The 15,717-nt window shown below is 38.3% G+C and overlaps 5 protein-coding genes across 5 annotated transcripts; 4 read left to right on the forward strand and 1 right to left on the reverse strand.

Moving 5' to 3' along the window:
* Window positions 1-364: 364 nt before the first annotated feature.
* On the forward strand, window positions 365-1,996 carry VTP21DRAFT_2897 (uncharacterized protein; the record flags this gene model as incomplete). Its single annotated transcript, XM_069393139.1, has 7 exons — window positions 365-469; window positions 533-845; window positions 907-985; window positions 1,060-1,277; window positions 1,361-1,513; window positions 1,578-1,734; window positions 1,801-1,996. 7 exons carry the CDS (start codon window positions 365-367, stop codon window positions 1,994-1,996), a joined length of 1,221 nt encoding a protein of 406 aa, XP_069250145.1.
* Window positions 1,997-3,276: 1,280 nt separating this feature from the next.
* VTP21DRAFT_2898 (uncharacterized protein) lies at window positions 3,277-3,924 on the forward strand (the record flags this gene model as incomplete). The annotated part of the gene is made up of 1 exon (XM_069393140.1): window positions 3,277-3,924. The coding sequence occupies one exon, from the start codon at window positions 3,277-3,279 to the stop codon at window positions 3,922-3,924; it is 648 nt and encodes a 215-aa protein (XP_069250146.1).
* A 1,211-nt stretch (window positions 3,925-5,135) lies between these two features.
* On the reverse strand, window positions 5,136-6,488 carry VTP21DRAFT_2899 (uncharacterized protein; the record flags this gene model as incomplete). Its single annotated transcript, XM_069393141.1, has 1 exon — window positions 5,136-6,488. One exon carries the CDS (start codon window positions 6,486-6,488, stop codon window positions 5,136-5,138), a length of 1,353 nt encoding a protein of 450 aa, XP_069250147.1.
* A 1,347-nt stretch (window positions 6,489-7,835) lies between these two features.
* VTP21DRAFT_2900 (uncharacterized protein) lies at window positions 7,836-9,122 on the forward strand (the record flags this gene model as incomplete). Its single annotated transcript, XM_069393144.1, has 1 exon — window positions 7,836-9,122. One exon carries the CDS (start codon window positions 7,836-7,838, stop codon window positions 9,120-9,122), a length of 1,287 nt encoding a protein of 428 aa, XP_069250148.1.
* A 3,620-nt stretch (window positions 9,123-12,742) lies between these two features.
* Window positions 12,743-14,473, forward strand: VTP21DRAFT_2901 (uncharacterized protein; the record flags this gene model as incomplete). The annotated part of the gene is made up of 1 exon (XM_069393145.1): window positions 12,743-14,473. One exon carries the CDS (start codon window positions 12,743-12,745, stop codon window positions 14,471-14,473), a length of 1,731 nt encoding a protein of 576 aa, XP_069250149.1.
* Window positions 14,474-15,717: the final 1,244 nt, after the last annotated feature.

Consider the following 15,717-nt stretch of genomic DNA (forward strand, 5'->3'; position numbering starts at 1 on the left):
TGCTAAGAAGCAGGGTAGGTTTATCATAGAGAAAGCTTCCAATGTTCTCTCGAGAGCAGGAAGATAGTTTTGTAAAAATTAATATGAAAATTAATGCAAAAAAAAAGAGGGAGCGGGAGTTAGACCATGAAGCCCTGTTCCTTACTTGGACAAGCTGTGTTACCAGTTTAGCTTGAACTCAGCAGGCACTAATTCGGTATCTAGTATTGAGATTTCTAGTGGATGTATAGATTTGCCTAACTGTTTTAATACATTTTATTTTTACGGCACGTTCTCATCCCACTCTACCATCCTAAACGTAGAGTCTGCTTATACAATCTGACTGTATCCTAATTTTGAAGATAGTGATTGGAATCAATAGATAATGGCCCCATCTCTAATTATTGATGAGAATTGTACCGGATTTGAACACACAATTGCAAAAGAATTAAATCGAGTATCGGATAAGCTACGCGAAATTAGTCTCAAGGTTATATCAATTTTCAAATTATGAAATATACTAGTTTCTCAATTTGCTTCTCCATCATTCAAGATTCACGATAATCCAGAACTTGCATGGAAAGAGACTTTGGCACACGATTTACTCACTAGCTTTCTTGAAAGCGAAGGGTTCCTCGTACAAAGACATGCTTTTGTTTCCACTGGTTTCAAGGCTACTTTCGAAAGAGGAAAAGGACCAACTGTAGCATTTTGTAGCGAGTATGATGCATTACCAGGGATTGGCCACGGATGCGGGCATAATCTAATTGCAATTTCTGGGCTTGCTTGTGCAATTGGCGTCAAGAAGATGCTACAAGAACAAGAAATTAATGGTAAAGTTGTACTGCTCGGAACCCCAGCTGAAGGTAAACACAAGAATTATATGATTATAAGTGGGAGATTAATAGCAACCAATTCTATGTTTAGAATCCTCTGGTGGGAAAATTGCCATGATAGATGCAGGGGCATTTCATGATATCGATTTTGGAATGATGTTGCATCCAGCGTATGTATTGAGCAGTAATCCAGAAAAATTTCATCCTATTTTCATTGCCCCTTCAACTACTCTTTGCAAAATAGACATGTCGATCTAGTTTTCCCTACGATATTGGCAATACAGGGTTTGGATGTCGAATATTTTGGACGCGCGGCTCACGCAGCAGGAATGCCTTGGGAGGGTGTGAATGCGCTCGATGCAGCAGTGCAGGCATATAATTCCATAAGTGCCTTAAGACAGCAAATAATGCCTACTTGCCGTATTCATGGTATCTTCACCAATGGGGGAAGAGCGGTGAATAGTAAGATAAACGCAACAGATAATTCTATTGACAAATCCTAATAATCTGTATATCCACCGATGCCTTTGGGTACTATCGTGTAGTTATCCCAGACTATGCTTCATTGAAGTTTATCATTAGGGCGTGTGGGAAGGAAGAGCTCGAGGCTCTATGTGAACGGGTAGAAAAATGCTTCCGAGCAGCGGCAGTCGCAACTGGCTGTCGAGTCGAGATGCATAAAAGTGAATCCTATTCAAGTATGTCATATTTGAGAGCAATTCTATAGATACACCTGTAGTTGAAATTTTGTATCCCTATTAGATTTGTTAGTGAACTCCGTTCTTGGCGAGCGGTTTACTTACCACATGGGCCGGAATGGGATCAAATATCCTTCACAACAAGAACAAAGAAATTTTCCACCCGCAGGAAGCACAGACTTTGGGAATGTATCCCACGTCATCCCTGCATTACACCCAGGGTAATATATTCTCTGGTAGTGCTGAAATACTATGCTTTCATGCTCTCAAACATTTTCAACCTTTAGTTTCTCCATTTATACCAAGTTCCCTCCTCATACTCCAGAGTTTAGGGAAGCTGCCAGAACACCAGCTGCTCATACTGCAACACTTCGAGCATCCAAGTGCCTTGCGTTGACGGCGGTGGATGTAATGAAAGATCCCAAACTACTCGATGCAATGAGGCGCGAATGGCAAGATACAGTTCGCTCTAAGACAATATAAAGTATCCATGTAAATGGAGGTGTGAGGATTAAATTTAAGAGTAGCTCAGTGAAGGATATGCAGAAATAACTCAGGCATTTCCGTTCTTATTGTATTTTACTGATTGAAAGTCTTTTTTACTTCAAAGGTCTGTATACTTTTGAACAATAAATTAGTATTTATTTTTCCAATATGCTTTTTTGAGATATCTATAGAATATACAACTTAAAAGTGAAATAAAATTTAATGAGCGCATTTTCCCCCCTAACTTCATCACAAAATGAGGTAATCGCTACAACGAATTATTGTTCACTGTCGTTTTTGTCAGTGTACTCTATGAACATTCTCCGTCCTTTTTACATGCTCCTATATGCTTTCTCCTTGCACATATTTTGTAGAGATATATGTATTACATACACAAGCCCCTCGCCAAAGTATCTATCTGTCTAACAAAACAGTTCTCATTCTATTTTTTGAAAACAGGTGGACCAAACACAATCTCTAGTTAAGTTTAACAATGAACTTATATCCTGAAATTATCCAAAAAAGATCAAATGATTTTGTCCAGCCACCGCCACGCAATCAATCCCATATCATGGCTGTGTTAGTCCTTTAAACATTTTCTCTACCAGTTAAAAGTGAAAATAGAGGTGATGGATACAACTTGTGAATCATTTCTATGCCATTAGCATGTTTCACAATCGAACGCAAGATTGATTGCTAACATAATTATTATTTTTATAGAAAACGAATTTTATTACACACCGTTGTTAGAGGTTTGATATTGAGCAACATTATATAATATAATCCTATTGCAGGCTTCTTGTTTAATGAGTCATGCATTACAATCTTGCAACAACTGATAATAGTAAAATCGAGATCAAATGTAATTTGTAACATCCTCTTTTACCTCAAAGTGATTACTGAAAGAAAAATAAAATGTACATGCAACGAGATCCTGGTCCACTTTCTTTACTACCTGAATGAAACAAGGAAGTGTAATCAACGAATACAGTTAAATGATTCATAGTTGTGTAACTTATATTTATAGCCGAAGAAAAGGGTAGTTGAGTTTTAACTTAATCTCTCGTGTTGTGTATTGCAACTCAACACTTCTCAGATTTCAACAAGAAGACGTGTCCAATTTTTCTACTAAGCCCTTTCGAGGAGTTATAGTTAATTGGTTTTAGTCAGTTAAACCTACCACAGAATCCTATTTATAAAGGCAGATTCCCCTGAATATATTCAAGTTTTTTTTTTTTTTTTTCTATCAACCTCTCTTCCTCTACTTATCAAAAAGAATGTGGTTTGCTTTTATCATTGCATTATCCTATCTCCCTCTTTTGATCTATGCCGCCCTAGGAGTTGACGTTTCTTCATCGGTTTCGAAGGCTAACTGGCAATGCATTAAAAACGCTGGATATGATATTGCCGTTATTCGGGCGTATCAATCGTTGGGTAAACCGGATCCTAATGCAGTGGCAACTATCAAGAATGCTCACGATGGGGGTATTGGAACTGTTGATGTGTACATGTTTCCTTGCCCGAAATGCGCGAAGAATGCTGTGGTTCAGGCATCTGAGTTGGTGGATAATTTGGATAAAGCCGGCGCCCGTTATCGTACTATTTGGATCGATGTTGAGGGAACACAATACTGGCATCCATCTCAAACTGATAACCGGGAATTTATTACCTCTGTAGCCAATACGCTAAAAGCCAGAGGCAAACGCGTTGGTGTTTATGCTTCTAAATCTCAATGGGATCCCATCGTTGGTAACTGGGACGGTATGAAATCTTATCCATTGTGGTATCCCCACTATGACAACGATAAATCATTCAATGATTTTAAGCCTTTCGGTGGCTGGACTAAACCATATATGAAGCAATTCAAAGGCACTACAACTCTTTGCTCATCGGGCGTTGATTTGAATTACTTGCCCAGTATTTAGAATTTTATTTATTTGCCTATTAAGATACTATTAATATTTATAAATAAACCAAGCTGAGCAGTTGTTTTAAAGGATGTCTAATACTAAACTTTATCGTGAATATTATACATACGCTGATTAAAATATAAATATAATCATACACGAAGAGATAACTAAAGCAATACGATAAATTAACTAGCTGATTTTTATTAATAAATAATGTGCACATGGAAAAATGAATGAAAAATCTATTGTCAAGGTTTTTGGAAGAAATTGAGTGATACTGGCATATTGGACTTTTTTTCAAGTATTTTCTCTCCGTATATATTTGATAATTATTAATGAAAGTGGTAGAAGTCTGAGTAACTTTTCATATATTACTTGCATTCAAAGTTCCCGACATTAACTAATTTTCTAATTTTGATACGCTACTAAATAGAATGGATGTACTAATTCAAGAATAGAAAAATATTTTCACTGTACAGCACCGTCAGGAATGCAAACATAATCAATGTTGGGAGACCAGGCGTTTCTTTCGCAGTGTTCACCATATCCACACAGCTCTCTTTGCAAGTTATTGTTCTTGCAGGTTAAAATAGCACTTCCATCAGAACTGCATCTTTTTTCACCGGGCTTGCAAACGGGACAAGCTTGAGCACAAGCTAGAAATATGCCAATCAGAGCGAACCTAATTAAAATCATTTCATCAATAAAGCTTAATAAACTCTAGGTAGAATAAATTATGGAGATAAGAATGAGAGCTTCAGTTATTTAATCTTCTGAAAATTAGCTCTCGCTAATTATTTCTTTCAAAGCAAGGGTATATGGTTTTTGTTTGGCGTATAAAATTTTGGCGGAATATGCGATTATAAGTAATAGGTTCGATCTGTTATGATCCCAATGTGCCTGGTTTTGAATAAAACTATTATAAATAACGCATCTTCAACATCTTATTACCTTCAAGTGTATAAAATAGAAATGTGTTTTTTCAGATAAAAAATATCAACAAGAGGAAAAAAAAACGATATCAGATTGAATAATTGTTGGAATATGATATATATTGTTAACTTTTAAAATGAAAGGAGGAAGGGGGGGGGGGTAAATAAATAAAATAAAAAATAAGCTGAAAATTACTTCTTCGAAAGTAGCCCATATATATTTCTATCAACTTGATATAGCATACTTACAAAAAGCAAAAATATATTAATCTACTCGTGTAAAAACATCAACAATCACTTTAAAATGTATTTCGAAAACTCCTCGTCCTCTTCGAGCCTTTTTAAAGCTGTCGGGTTTAATGATATAAGAACATTCCACTCACCCTCTGTCCAATGTGGAGGAGATGGCAAGATAATAAGTCTTCCTTCAATAGACCATGGTGGAAGCATTGCTCGCAGTGGTGAACCATAACCAAAATCAGCTTCATATACGGCAAATTTCGTCCAGCTACTATTCACTACTTCATTGCGTTGATTTATATTTATCGTCACCTTTGATTTATCTGGCTGCTTATCTATCCATTCTAGGTTCTGACGCAAATATTCATTGTTGATTTGAATAAGTGAAGAGCGAATAGATTGGGCAACCAAACTCATTTGTTCTTCGTTAGATACTAATTCTGCTGGAAGTCTTGTAAGCTTACAAATAACCAATGACCCAAATGTATTAGCTGGCAGTGGGGGATCGAATTTGGCTCGGGTATCCACTGAAATTCCGCAGATAACTTCTCGATCACCACCAATATTACGTGCTCGTGTAATTGCGCTCCAAGCATGGGCGACGAAAGCATCGTGGGTGGAAATACGCATCTCTTTGTCTTTGTTTTTACTCAAGACTGCATCTTTGAGTTTAGTCAATGCTTCTTTAGTAACTACAAAGCTCCGCACTTTGATATTCGGTGGGGGTGGGGGTGGTGCATTCCTATTGGAGGTCGCTATGAGTTTTGTATCAAGTGTTAAGTCTGGGGGATCGTCGAAAAACTTGAGATTTTCCTTGTTTGCAATACTACTGCGATCCCATGCCATTTTTTCAAACTCCGCGCCACGTGCGATGCGTCCCCAAGTGTTAACGAAATACGAAAGTGAGGAAAAATCGGCAATACTATGATGCATACTAATACCTAATGCTACAGATCCGCAAGGATAGCGAGTAAGGCGAGCAGCAAAGAGTATAGGCGAAGTTTTTTGTGCATAGGCAGACGTTGAAAACAGCTCTGTTTCTACTTGATCCGGTTGGAAAACATCAGAGCCCGCGTCAGGAAAATTTGAAGTTGTTTGTGCAACAGAAAAATGTGCCCCCGGCATTGAGCCTCTTTCAAAAGAAACTTCCAAGCTCATGTCTTCAGCTTTGCGAAGACAGCCGCACACAATGGGAATAGCGTCGACAGTCAGTTTAAGTGATTCAAGTAAACAGGTATGAGGCATAAACGTTTCTTTTGAACTTAGTTCTGGCGGCTTCTTAAAATAATACACAACTCGAGTATATACTGGAGGCATCATATTCTCGAATCCAGAGAGCCGTAGAGGCTTGGCTGGTAGTATTGCATTGAGAGAAGGTTGGATGCAGAAGTTATCGAGAATATCCATTTTCGCAGAAAATGCACAATGTGTTGTTGTGAAGCAATCTTCCTAAGAAAGTCTTCATATAATCAGACATGCGACGCTTCTCATTATTCTTTCTATTTATAACCTCTCTCCCCCCCCCCCCAAAGCTTGCCAACTTCATTCTCGCCACCGTTTGCCTTGCATGTGGGAAAAATAATCCAGATTCTTGCATAAGCATGGCGATCGTGATAATTAATAGTCTCCGCGATTTCGTTTCATCCCCGTAAATCTACTAAGTAAAAAGTTAAATTTGCCACAAAAGAAGCCGGGGATTCCATCCCACTCTCTTGGCGGTCTCCTGTAGATTCCCTAACTACCATTTTTTCGAAGCTTTATGTACATAATTTTCATACACAGGGGGTTGTATTTTTGGGAGAAATTCCTGGCATAGGATAGAGGTTCGGGAGCACCGGTTGGTAACCTCAAAGAAAATAGGTTCAATATGCTAACGAGCAAAACCTTTCTCCCTTTGAAGTTTCCTCCTTCTTTCAAACGCTGTTGCAAACTTTTCTAACCTATTTTATAAAGTGCTAAGGGGTTTAAGAGCGGATAAAAACGCCGCTAGCACAACTAAGAATGTTATAGGGTTTCGAGCATGACTTATGGAGTGTATTATGGTAAGTGTCAGGTTATGCAATAATACAATTGTTAAATTGGATATCGAGGTAAATGTTAGGTTAAGTACTGGTATATTATTAGGGGAAGATTTAGGTTAGGTTAGAAAAAAAGAAAAACCTACTAGAGGAAGGGAAAGTTTTGATGGTGGTTTTTAGAAAGATAGTACAGGTGATTGTGTATCGATTGCACTAAAAATGAGAGCTCTAGGATGGATATTCGCAGAGTTATAAGCCCTCAAAGTTTTTGCTATAATACTAGAGATTTATATCTACAATGTAAATAGTGTAGTCATCATAAATTTCATAATTCATATTTCTAAAACTGCGATTCTGTCTGATTTTTGTGGAAACTCTCTTAGGCTATTAACAATTCAACCCCCCAAAACCCCTTATGAACAAAATGCTACTTCAACCTTAATTCACTAACCTACAATAGATGTCCCAACTATAAGATTTAGATGATAATATGATAAGATGCATTTGCTTCGATAATACATTTATAATAATCAATAATTTGTGTATCTTCTTTATTTTAAGCATATGTATGTTGTCAAGTAGCAGCCAGGACACCAGAACGTGATATTAAGAGTGGCGGAGGTTTGTCTCCTGATTTATTTTATGGCTTGTGTTATAATGCCACATTGCCACATTATTTGCGAGGTTGAAAACAAAATGCGATATTAAATGAGTATACTCTCACAACCCCATTAAGATGGAATCTCAAAGAAATATTAGCCAGTATCATTCCAATGAAACAGCGCATAATGGAGAATCGCGAAGCCTCATTCCGAAAACTAATCGATTGAGCTCACTTTATTTTGTGCTGGCCTTTGGTGTAGTCAGCATGCTCTCTGACATTGTCTACGAGGGAGCACGTGCTATTACGGGTCCTTTTCTTGCGAAATTGGGGGCTAGTGGAGCGCTTGTTGGGATAATCACCGGTACAGGTGAAGCGGTAGCGCTTGTTCTACGTCTTTTCATAGGACGTTTATCGGATCGAACTCGTAAGTATTGGACCCTCACCATTGCAGGATACGCAATCACAATTGTGTCTGTGCCGCTTCTCTCGGTGGCAAACACATTGTGGCAAGCCGTAATTCTTGTGATTGCCGAGCGATTTGGTAAAGCGGTACGTGCTCCTGCTCGGGACACAATGCTTGCTCATGCCGGAAGCCATCTTGGACTTGGGCGGGCATTTGCATTTCACGAGGCTCTCGATGAATCGGGTGCACTCATTGGCCCATTGATTGTCGCAGGTATGATCGCTCTCTCCGGTTATAAATTGGCATTTGCAATTCTTGCTATACCAGGAATACTTGCGTTAATGATGCTGGCTTGGATTCGTAATGTGGTGCCTAATCCTTCTGCGTACGAGCATGAGCATGATACTCTTGAACATGACCAACATCAACCATCTGACCCCCCATCATCGGCGACTTATTTTGTGTTCTCGAGTACATACTGGATCTATAGCTTGTTCACTGCGTTTTCCATGGCAGGTTTTGCCACATTTGGTCTTCTTTCTTTTCACTTAGAGACAAAAAGAGTTGTTGAACCTGTGCTAATTCCAGTGATATACTCCACGGTGATGGGAACCGCTGGTCTTTCTGCACTCTGTTCGGGTCGTCTCTATGACCGAATTGGAATGAGTGTGCTTGTGATTGCGCCATTACTTGGAATTGCAGCGCCGTTTTTATTTTTCGCTACTAACCCGACTCAAGCCTGGTTGGGCAATCTTTTATGGGGGGCCGCTACGGGTATTCACGGCTCAACCATGCGAGCTGCCGTCGCTGGCTTAGTCCCTTCTGTTTGTCGTGGCCAAGGATACGGTACTTTCACCGCGGTGTATGGGTTGGCGTGGCTAATGGGGGGATCCATCATTGGCATTCTATACGATCGTAATATCACCTGGGCGATTACATTCTCAGTGTCTCTCCAAGCTTTATCCTTTGTTGTACTTTCCTTTTTACTTGGCAGGCGTACAGACCATCGAACCTAAAATCTACTCTAAGAGCATGCTAAAGCATAGAGAATGGAGCTTTGGCGCCTTATTTGTGATGGCTTCTTTATTTAAGTATTGAGTAGCCATGCAACTATCCCTTCTGCTCTACCATCACCCTCTACAAAATCACTTGAAAACCAATCCACTGCTTTTAATGAAAGTCAGACTTGTAGTTTCCAGTTCAGGGCGTGATAGAGGAGGAATATTTGCATTATGTAGATCTCCATGAAAATTCTCACTACACATCTAAATCCGAAGTTGATGATCTGGTGATGTTCTTTTAGTGTAACACTAGTGATAGAAGCTTCACAGCCTACTTCTCTAATCTCATTTGCATATACGGATCTCAAACTTAGGTGAAAACTTTAGATTTTCACTTTAAATGCCGTCGATGAATTCAAAAACTCACATAAAAATTTAATTTTTTCTTTGGGAAAAAAGGTAATACTTATGAGCTAAATTGCAAATCTGAATACATTGAAAATTACATATGCAGAAATGAAGTAAAGAAATACATTATATAGTATGTGATGCCTTTAATTTTTAATTGATGTGTTATAAAATAATAAACAATCCAGTCGAATTTCTATACTAATTGCATTTTCTAGAATGGCAGGTGATAACAGATTTGACTCGACAAATGAGCAGATAAGTAATCTCCCCAAAAACATAATAAGGAGTCGAATATCAATATATGGAATATTATTAAACGAAGAAATATTCTTCAAACACATGTATACGTGTAATTGCTAAAATAATACAAAAAATTACATATTAATTCTTACTTAAGCCTAGCGTATGCGACGGCTTAAGGGAAATGGACAAGGCAAAGTCAGCAGTCTATTTTTTTTTATCTCCTTTAAAACTACTGTATATTTTGTAATTAAGTTTGAATTTGTGTGTTTACACTTATTAGTATCGACTACGGATATAATAAAAAAAACTCAAGGTTTGGACGTCACCTTAATGAATTTGAATTGCGTTTAGTTAAGGATCTTAAGGGCTTATTTCGAGCCACTATGCGCACCCGTATATAAAAGCAACTCCATTGATTTAGAATACAAATTTTGATAAAAAAATACCCAATAATGCGAGTTTGGATCGCATCAAACATATTAAACTCGAAAGATTCAACAAAATTTAAATATTCTCGTTTATTACTACGACAGTAGAACAAAGTTGTTCATTAAGTTGAGAATATATTGAAAAATTCAATACGATATCCGCTCTTATAAATTAAATTATTTTTTGCAGTATGAGTCTTTACCATCACCAACAATACAACCTTTTTTGCATACTCCAAGATCCTTAGCAACTGCACCATAGCGGGAGCACTGGAAAATGTGGTCATTCAGATTGGTTCCACAACCCCCCTCGTAGGGAAGTTCAACTCCACAATAGAGCCCTCGTCCTTGGCCCTTTTTACAATAACATTTGGCATCGGTGGAACCGATCAAGGCAAATACAGCGGAAGCAAGCGCAAAGGTATAAACAATAGCTTTCATTTTAGATTGTCGATTGGTATGGTTATTAAGATATAGGATCGATATTCTTGGATTTACTGGTTATACCGGTAGAAAGTGGCCTTTTTATACCTTTGGTCTTTATTCAAAACTAGATTATACCTCGTTTAAAATAAAAAATAAGTTGGATGACTCAATACAAGAACCTAGACTTGAGTTTAGGGTAACATTTAAACAATCAGTTTTCTATTCGGATTCATTTAAAGTGAAGTGACTTGTTACCATGATTCAGTAAAGAGATAAATTCGAACATACAAGTACCTTTTTGGTACATCCGTTGATATTAGAGTTGCCGTTGATGAACCTTCACTCATTTTTTGAATGCGAATCTGAAAACTATAATGGGTCATACCACTTTCCAAAGTGTATTTACAAGATGGCAAACCCACGCGCAAATATCCATGTTCTTTGGTGTGTTGATATAGTTACATAATGATTATATCAAAGGGTTGGCATTTACATTAGGTAATATTCTTTATCTCTCATTTAGTTTTTCAAAAGTAAATAACTAATTGAAAATCAAAGATTCGAAGCAAATAAGACTTTCATGCTCATCAAAACATAAACTATACTATACCATAAAAGTAAAAAAGTCTTATGGTCTCTGCATTTACTTCTCATGAAGTCAAATAAAGTATCCGAATATCATGTGTAGAGGTAACTCCCTACCTAATAAACTCTATTGTTTATACTTATATGCTAGTGACTAAGGTGTATATTTCTAATTAATAGCTTTTTGGGTATTTGAGTTTTAAAACGACTTGGTGTTAATAAAATATTTTATAAAAAAGCACAATGGAGGGGCAATACTAATCAACTATGAATACCTGTGAGAGTAAGTAACTATATTTTACAATCCCAAAAAATATACATACAATTAGAAAATACAATAGACAAGATCATATTTGGCGTGTCCATGGGACAATCCAAGAAATGTTTTGCCGAAGACTTGGGTGGAGATTTGAGAATAGTGGTGAGTCTAGTTACCCAATCTATATACGGTAATAAAAAGGACTGGTCACTTAACCCATCCCGCTCAAATGAACTTTATATTTCCTGTGAGTAATTATTTACCGATAATAAAATTCTCGACACTTGAGTCACTAATTGGAACTTTTATTCGTTAAGAGTATTTTTTTATTTATAATCTTTATATAATTTTCCGATTTTTGGAGTTTTGAGAGTCATGTACCCTTTACTATATTTATATTTTTTTCTTCTCGATATTTGCTCTACTATTGAGATGACCAGATTTGTCTTTACCCCAATAATATGTGTATTCAAGCAATTTATTCCCTTAGGACTATAGTTTCATTTAGGTAAATTTCAAAAAGCTTCAAAAAAAGAATAATATATTTCTGAAATAAACAATGAAGTGAAAGTGGAAATATGATAAGTAATATATTTGAGCTAAGCCATAGCTATCCTGAATTCAAGTAACATAAATGAATGACTGTTCTAAAAAATTTCTGTAATTAGAAACTTTATACCGATCAAATCGGATTTGTGAATGGAAATAAAAATCAAATCAAATAATCCATGCAAATCACGATAGACTTAAGTCAAAAGTGAGCAAACTTGCTTCAATTTATTATAACCAATTACTATATATTATAATCTCAAAGAATAGGGCAAAATTCAAGGTTGAAGCATAGCAAGTTTTTAAGGAAATATGGCCTCTTGTAGTAGTTGTCTCTTTACAGCATTTAAATAATAATTCATTAAGAACCATTTTCCTAGATTCTTTATGAAAACTTCAGGTCATTTTTTAGGTCACAAGATTGTAATATGATGTTGAGAATGAGCTGAGCATCTCAATAAAAAAACAGTCTAAATTTTGGGTCCGTGCCAAGGAGCATAATGGTCTTTTGTCAATTTTTTACGGACTATTCTGCCGAGAATTCTTAGCAAGAAATCTAGAAATTTAAGTTGAAATTACTCGCAAGTGGCCAAATTACTCTATATGGTAACTCTTACGAATATCCTTACGTCAAAACTACCTACTCTACTACGCCACTGATTGATTCGTATAAATATCGCCACTGTTTTTTCTATTCTCAGACAAACTGAATTAAGCGAAGTTAAAGGAAAACCATGATAAAATACGTCGTTTTAGTTGTGTTTAGTCTCACCCTCTTACACACGGCCATAGCACGAAAATGCCTCTGCTTACCAAGTGATGACTGCTGGCCTAACCCTCAAGATTGGGCAAGCTTCAATGCATCCGTTGGAGGGCAACTTCTTATACCCACCCCGCCTGCACAGCCATGCCATTTGCCACACTATGACGAAGCTGCCTGCCATCAAGTGATGCAAAATTGGAACAATTCGTTCTGGCGAAGTGATCAAGTGGGTGCTATGCAGAATACTAACTGGGAAATGGATGGCGGTCAGGGGTGCCCTCTTGGAACGGATAAAAATGCGCCGTGTCTTCAAGGGTCGATACCAGCATATGCAGTCAACGTCAGCAGTATTTCTGATGTTCAGAAAACAATAAAATTTGCGACTGATCGAAAACTCCGCCTGGTGATCAAAAACTCAGGACATGATCATCTTGGCCGGAGTAGCGCACCGGGATCTCTTAGCCTTTGGACACATCATCTTAAAAACATCACGTTCCATGATAATTTCATGGCCGAAAATTGTGACTTGAGGGGAACGAGCCCTGCCGTTACCGTGGGGGCTGGTGTTCATTGGGCGGAATTGTATCGGGAGGTCAAGAAACGAAACATCATAATTGTGGGTGGTTCGTCTGCCACCATTGGTGCCGCTGGTGGTTATGTTCAAGGGGGAGGACATAGCGCATTGTCACCTTTATATGGGTTGAGTGCTGATAACGTACTTGAGTTCAAAGTAGTTACTGCTGATGGTGAGCTGCGGACAGCCAATGCTTGCCAAAACAAAGATTTGTTTTGGGCCTTGCGGGGTGGTGGAGGCGGTACATTTGGAGTCGTTATATCCGCCACGCATAGGACTTACAAGGAGCTTGATGGAGTTGTGGCGACATTTTACAGTATTGCCGCCAACAATTCTGATAGTAATCGGTTTATGGTGAAGGAGTTTATGAAGATACACCCTTCTCTTTCGGATGCCGTGTTCTCTGGATATTTCTTCCTGTTCGACAAAAACCTGACTTTTGTTTATCTCTATCCAAGCGCCAATGAAACCCATGCTAATATCACACTTGCTCCATTACTGACGTCTTTGCAGGGGCAGAAAGGATTAACTGTCATGGGGACTACACGTACTCTCCCTTCCTACATGAGTTGGCATCAATTTATAAAATGTTCTGCTAATTCGCTCTGCACGGATCCTGTCGGTGATAATGCGATTATCGGATCAAGATTAATCCCAAGAGAGAACTTCGAAACGGATCAAGGCTTGGATCAATTGACAGATGCCCTAATACAAGTCACGAAAGCTCCATTAACTGATCAGTGGATTCTTGGGATGTTTGTAGCGGGAGGGGCTGTTGCCCGTAACAACGGAAGCGAGACTTCAGTTAACCCGGCTTGGCGGAAGACGTTGGTTCATATGGAATTCACGACTACGTGGGCCAATAATGCGACTCAAGAGGAGATAAGTCGCCGTGCCGAAGCAGTAACACGCACTACTCAGCTACTCAAAGATATCACTCCTGGCTCTGGGGTTTATATCAATGAAGCGGACCCAAATGACCCGGAGTGGCAACAGTCTTATTTTGGAGCAAATTATCCTCGTCTTAAAGCCATCAAAAGAACGATTGATCCACAAGGACTATTTAGGTGCCGAAAATGCGTGGGAAGTGAAGATTGGACAGAGGATCTCAATTGCGAAAAGAGCTAAAGTAAATTCGAAAGAGTTATCTTTTTTATTCCTTTAATTATTTGGAGAATTAGAATTTTTTTTGATATGTAATTTACTCGACAAAATATATATCAAATAAAATTTAATGTTCTTATTAATTCCATTCAAATTTATAAACCCGAATGACATGATCGACGTAGATATACTTCAGTTCGGTTATAACGGTTGGTTTCAGTAATAAAATGCTTTATCTACTCGACTGCAAACCTGTCTGAGACAAACAAGACACCTCAGGACATACATCGCAACCATTATATTCTGAAGGCGAGAGAGAAGAGTAAACACTTAGATCGTCAAGCTGGCAGAAATATTTCTGTTAATCAGTCTTAAGATAGATGATAATGGACAATACTGTATAGTATAGTCGTAATCATATTTCGACATTTTTAGATTTATCTTGCTTTTAATTTCTTACATTATAGAAATCCCCCCCTTTCCTAATGGATTTCCCTTACTTTTTCGTCTATCCCTATTCTGCTCACGGCATCAAATGTGGAATTAGTGCGTTGTAAAAACCATGGGGTATAGGACTGAGCAGAATAACTTCTTGGAGGGAGAGTCAATTCCTGAACTGGGAAATTTGTGAGGTAATTGTGGAGGGAGTGAGAGTTTCTGGAGTTCGCGTAGATACCGGAGGGGGCAATCGACTGCTCATTGGCGTCCGTGATCGCCACCTCAACGGAATTTTAGGAGAGAATAAACCTCTGTACCAGGGCACCGAGTACTAGATTAGAGTGGGAGTTCGCCAACCATTGCTGAGTGGAAAAAGGTGACTTCTCATGGACACAGTTAGCAGCGGTCTTGACCACCCGCTGTATAAAAGTATATGAACAGCACTCGCAGGAATGCACTGAGTGCTGCCTGACCCGTGCTGCTACCATGCAGCCCCATATTGTGCTAGCTCCACTTTCAAGTTCTAGGCGATCGGATCAAGGGGAGACAGAGGATCTATAAGATTCAGAAGGATATTTATTTGATATGGCGGCAATCCGATAACTAGCGATGGTGCCTAGTGCCTAGTGCCTGGTTGAGATTCATGTCGAGCGGGTATGCTACCAATCTAGTTTATATACCGACCGTACGCGATGATGATCATGCTTATGTAGCCAATATCGATAGCAGCGGCATTAGCGTGTTCAGGTTAATGATAAAAAAACAAACGAGTTTTACACTATACTCAATATACTGCGATTTTCTGCGAGTTCTGTACATTGTTAATCAAC

This window comes from Calcarisporiella thermophila, assembly GCF_041956535.1.
Source record: "Calcarisporiella thermophila strain CBS 279.70 unplaced genomic scaffold VTP21scaffold_15, whole genome shotgun sequence".
Classification (NCBI taxonomy): Eukaryota; Fungi; Calcarisporiellomycota; class Calcarisporiellomycetes; order Calcarisporiellales; family Calcarisporiellaceae; genus Calcarisporiella; species Calcarisporiella thermophila.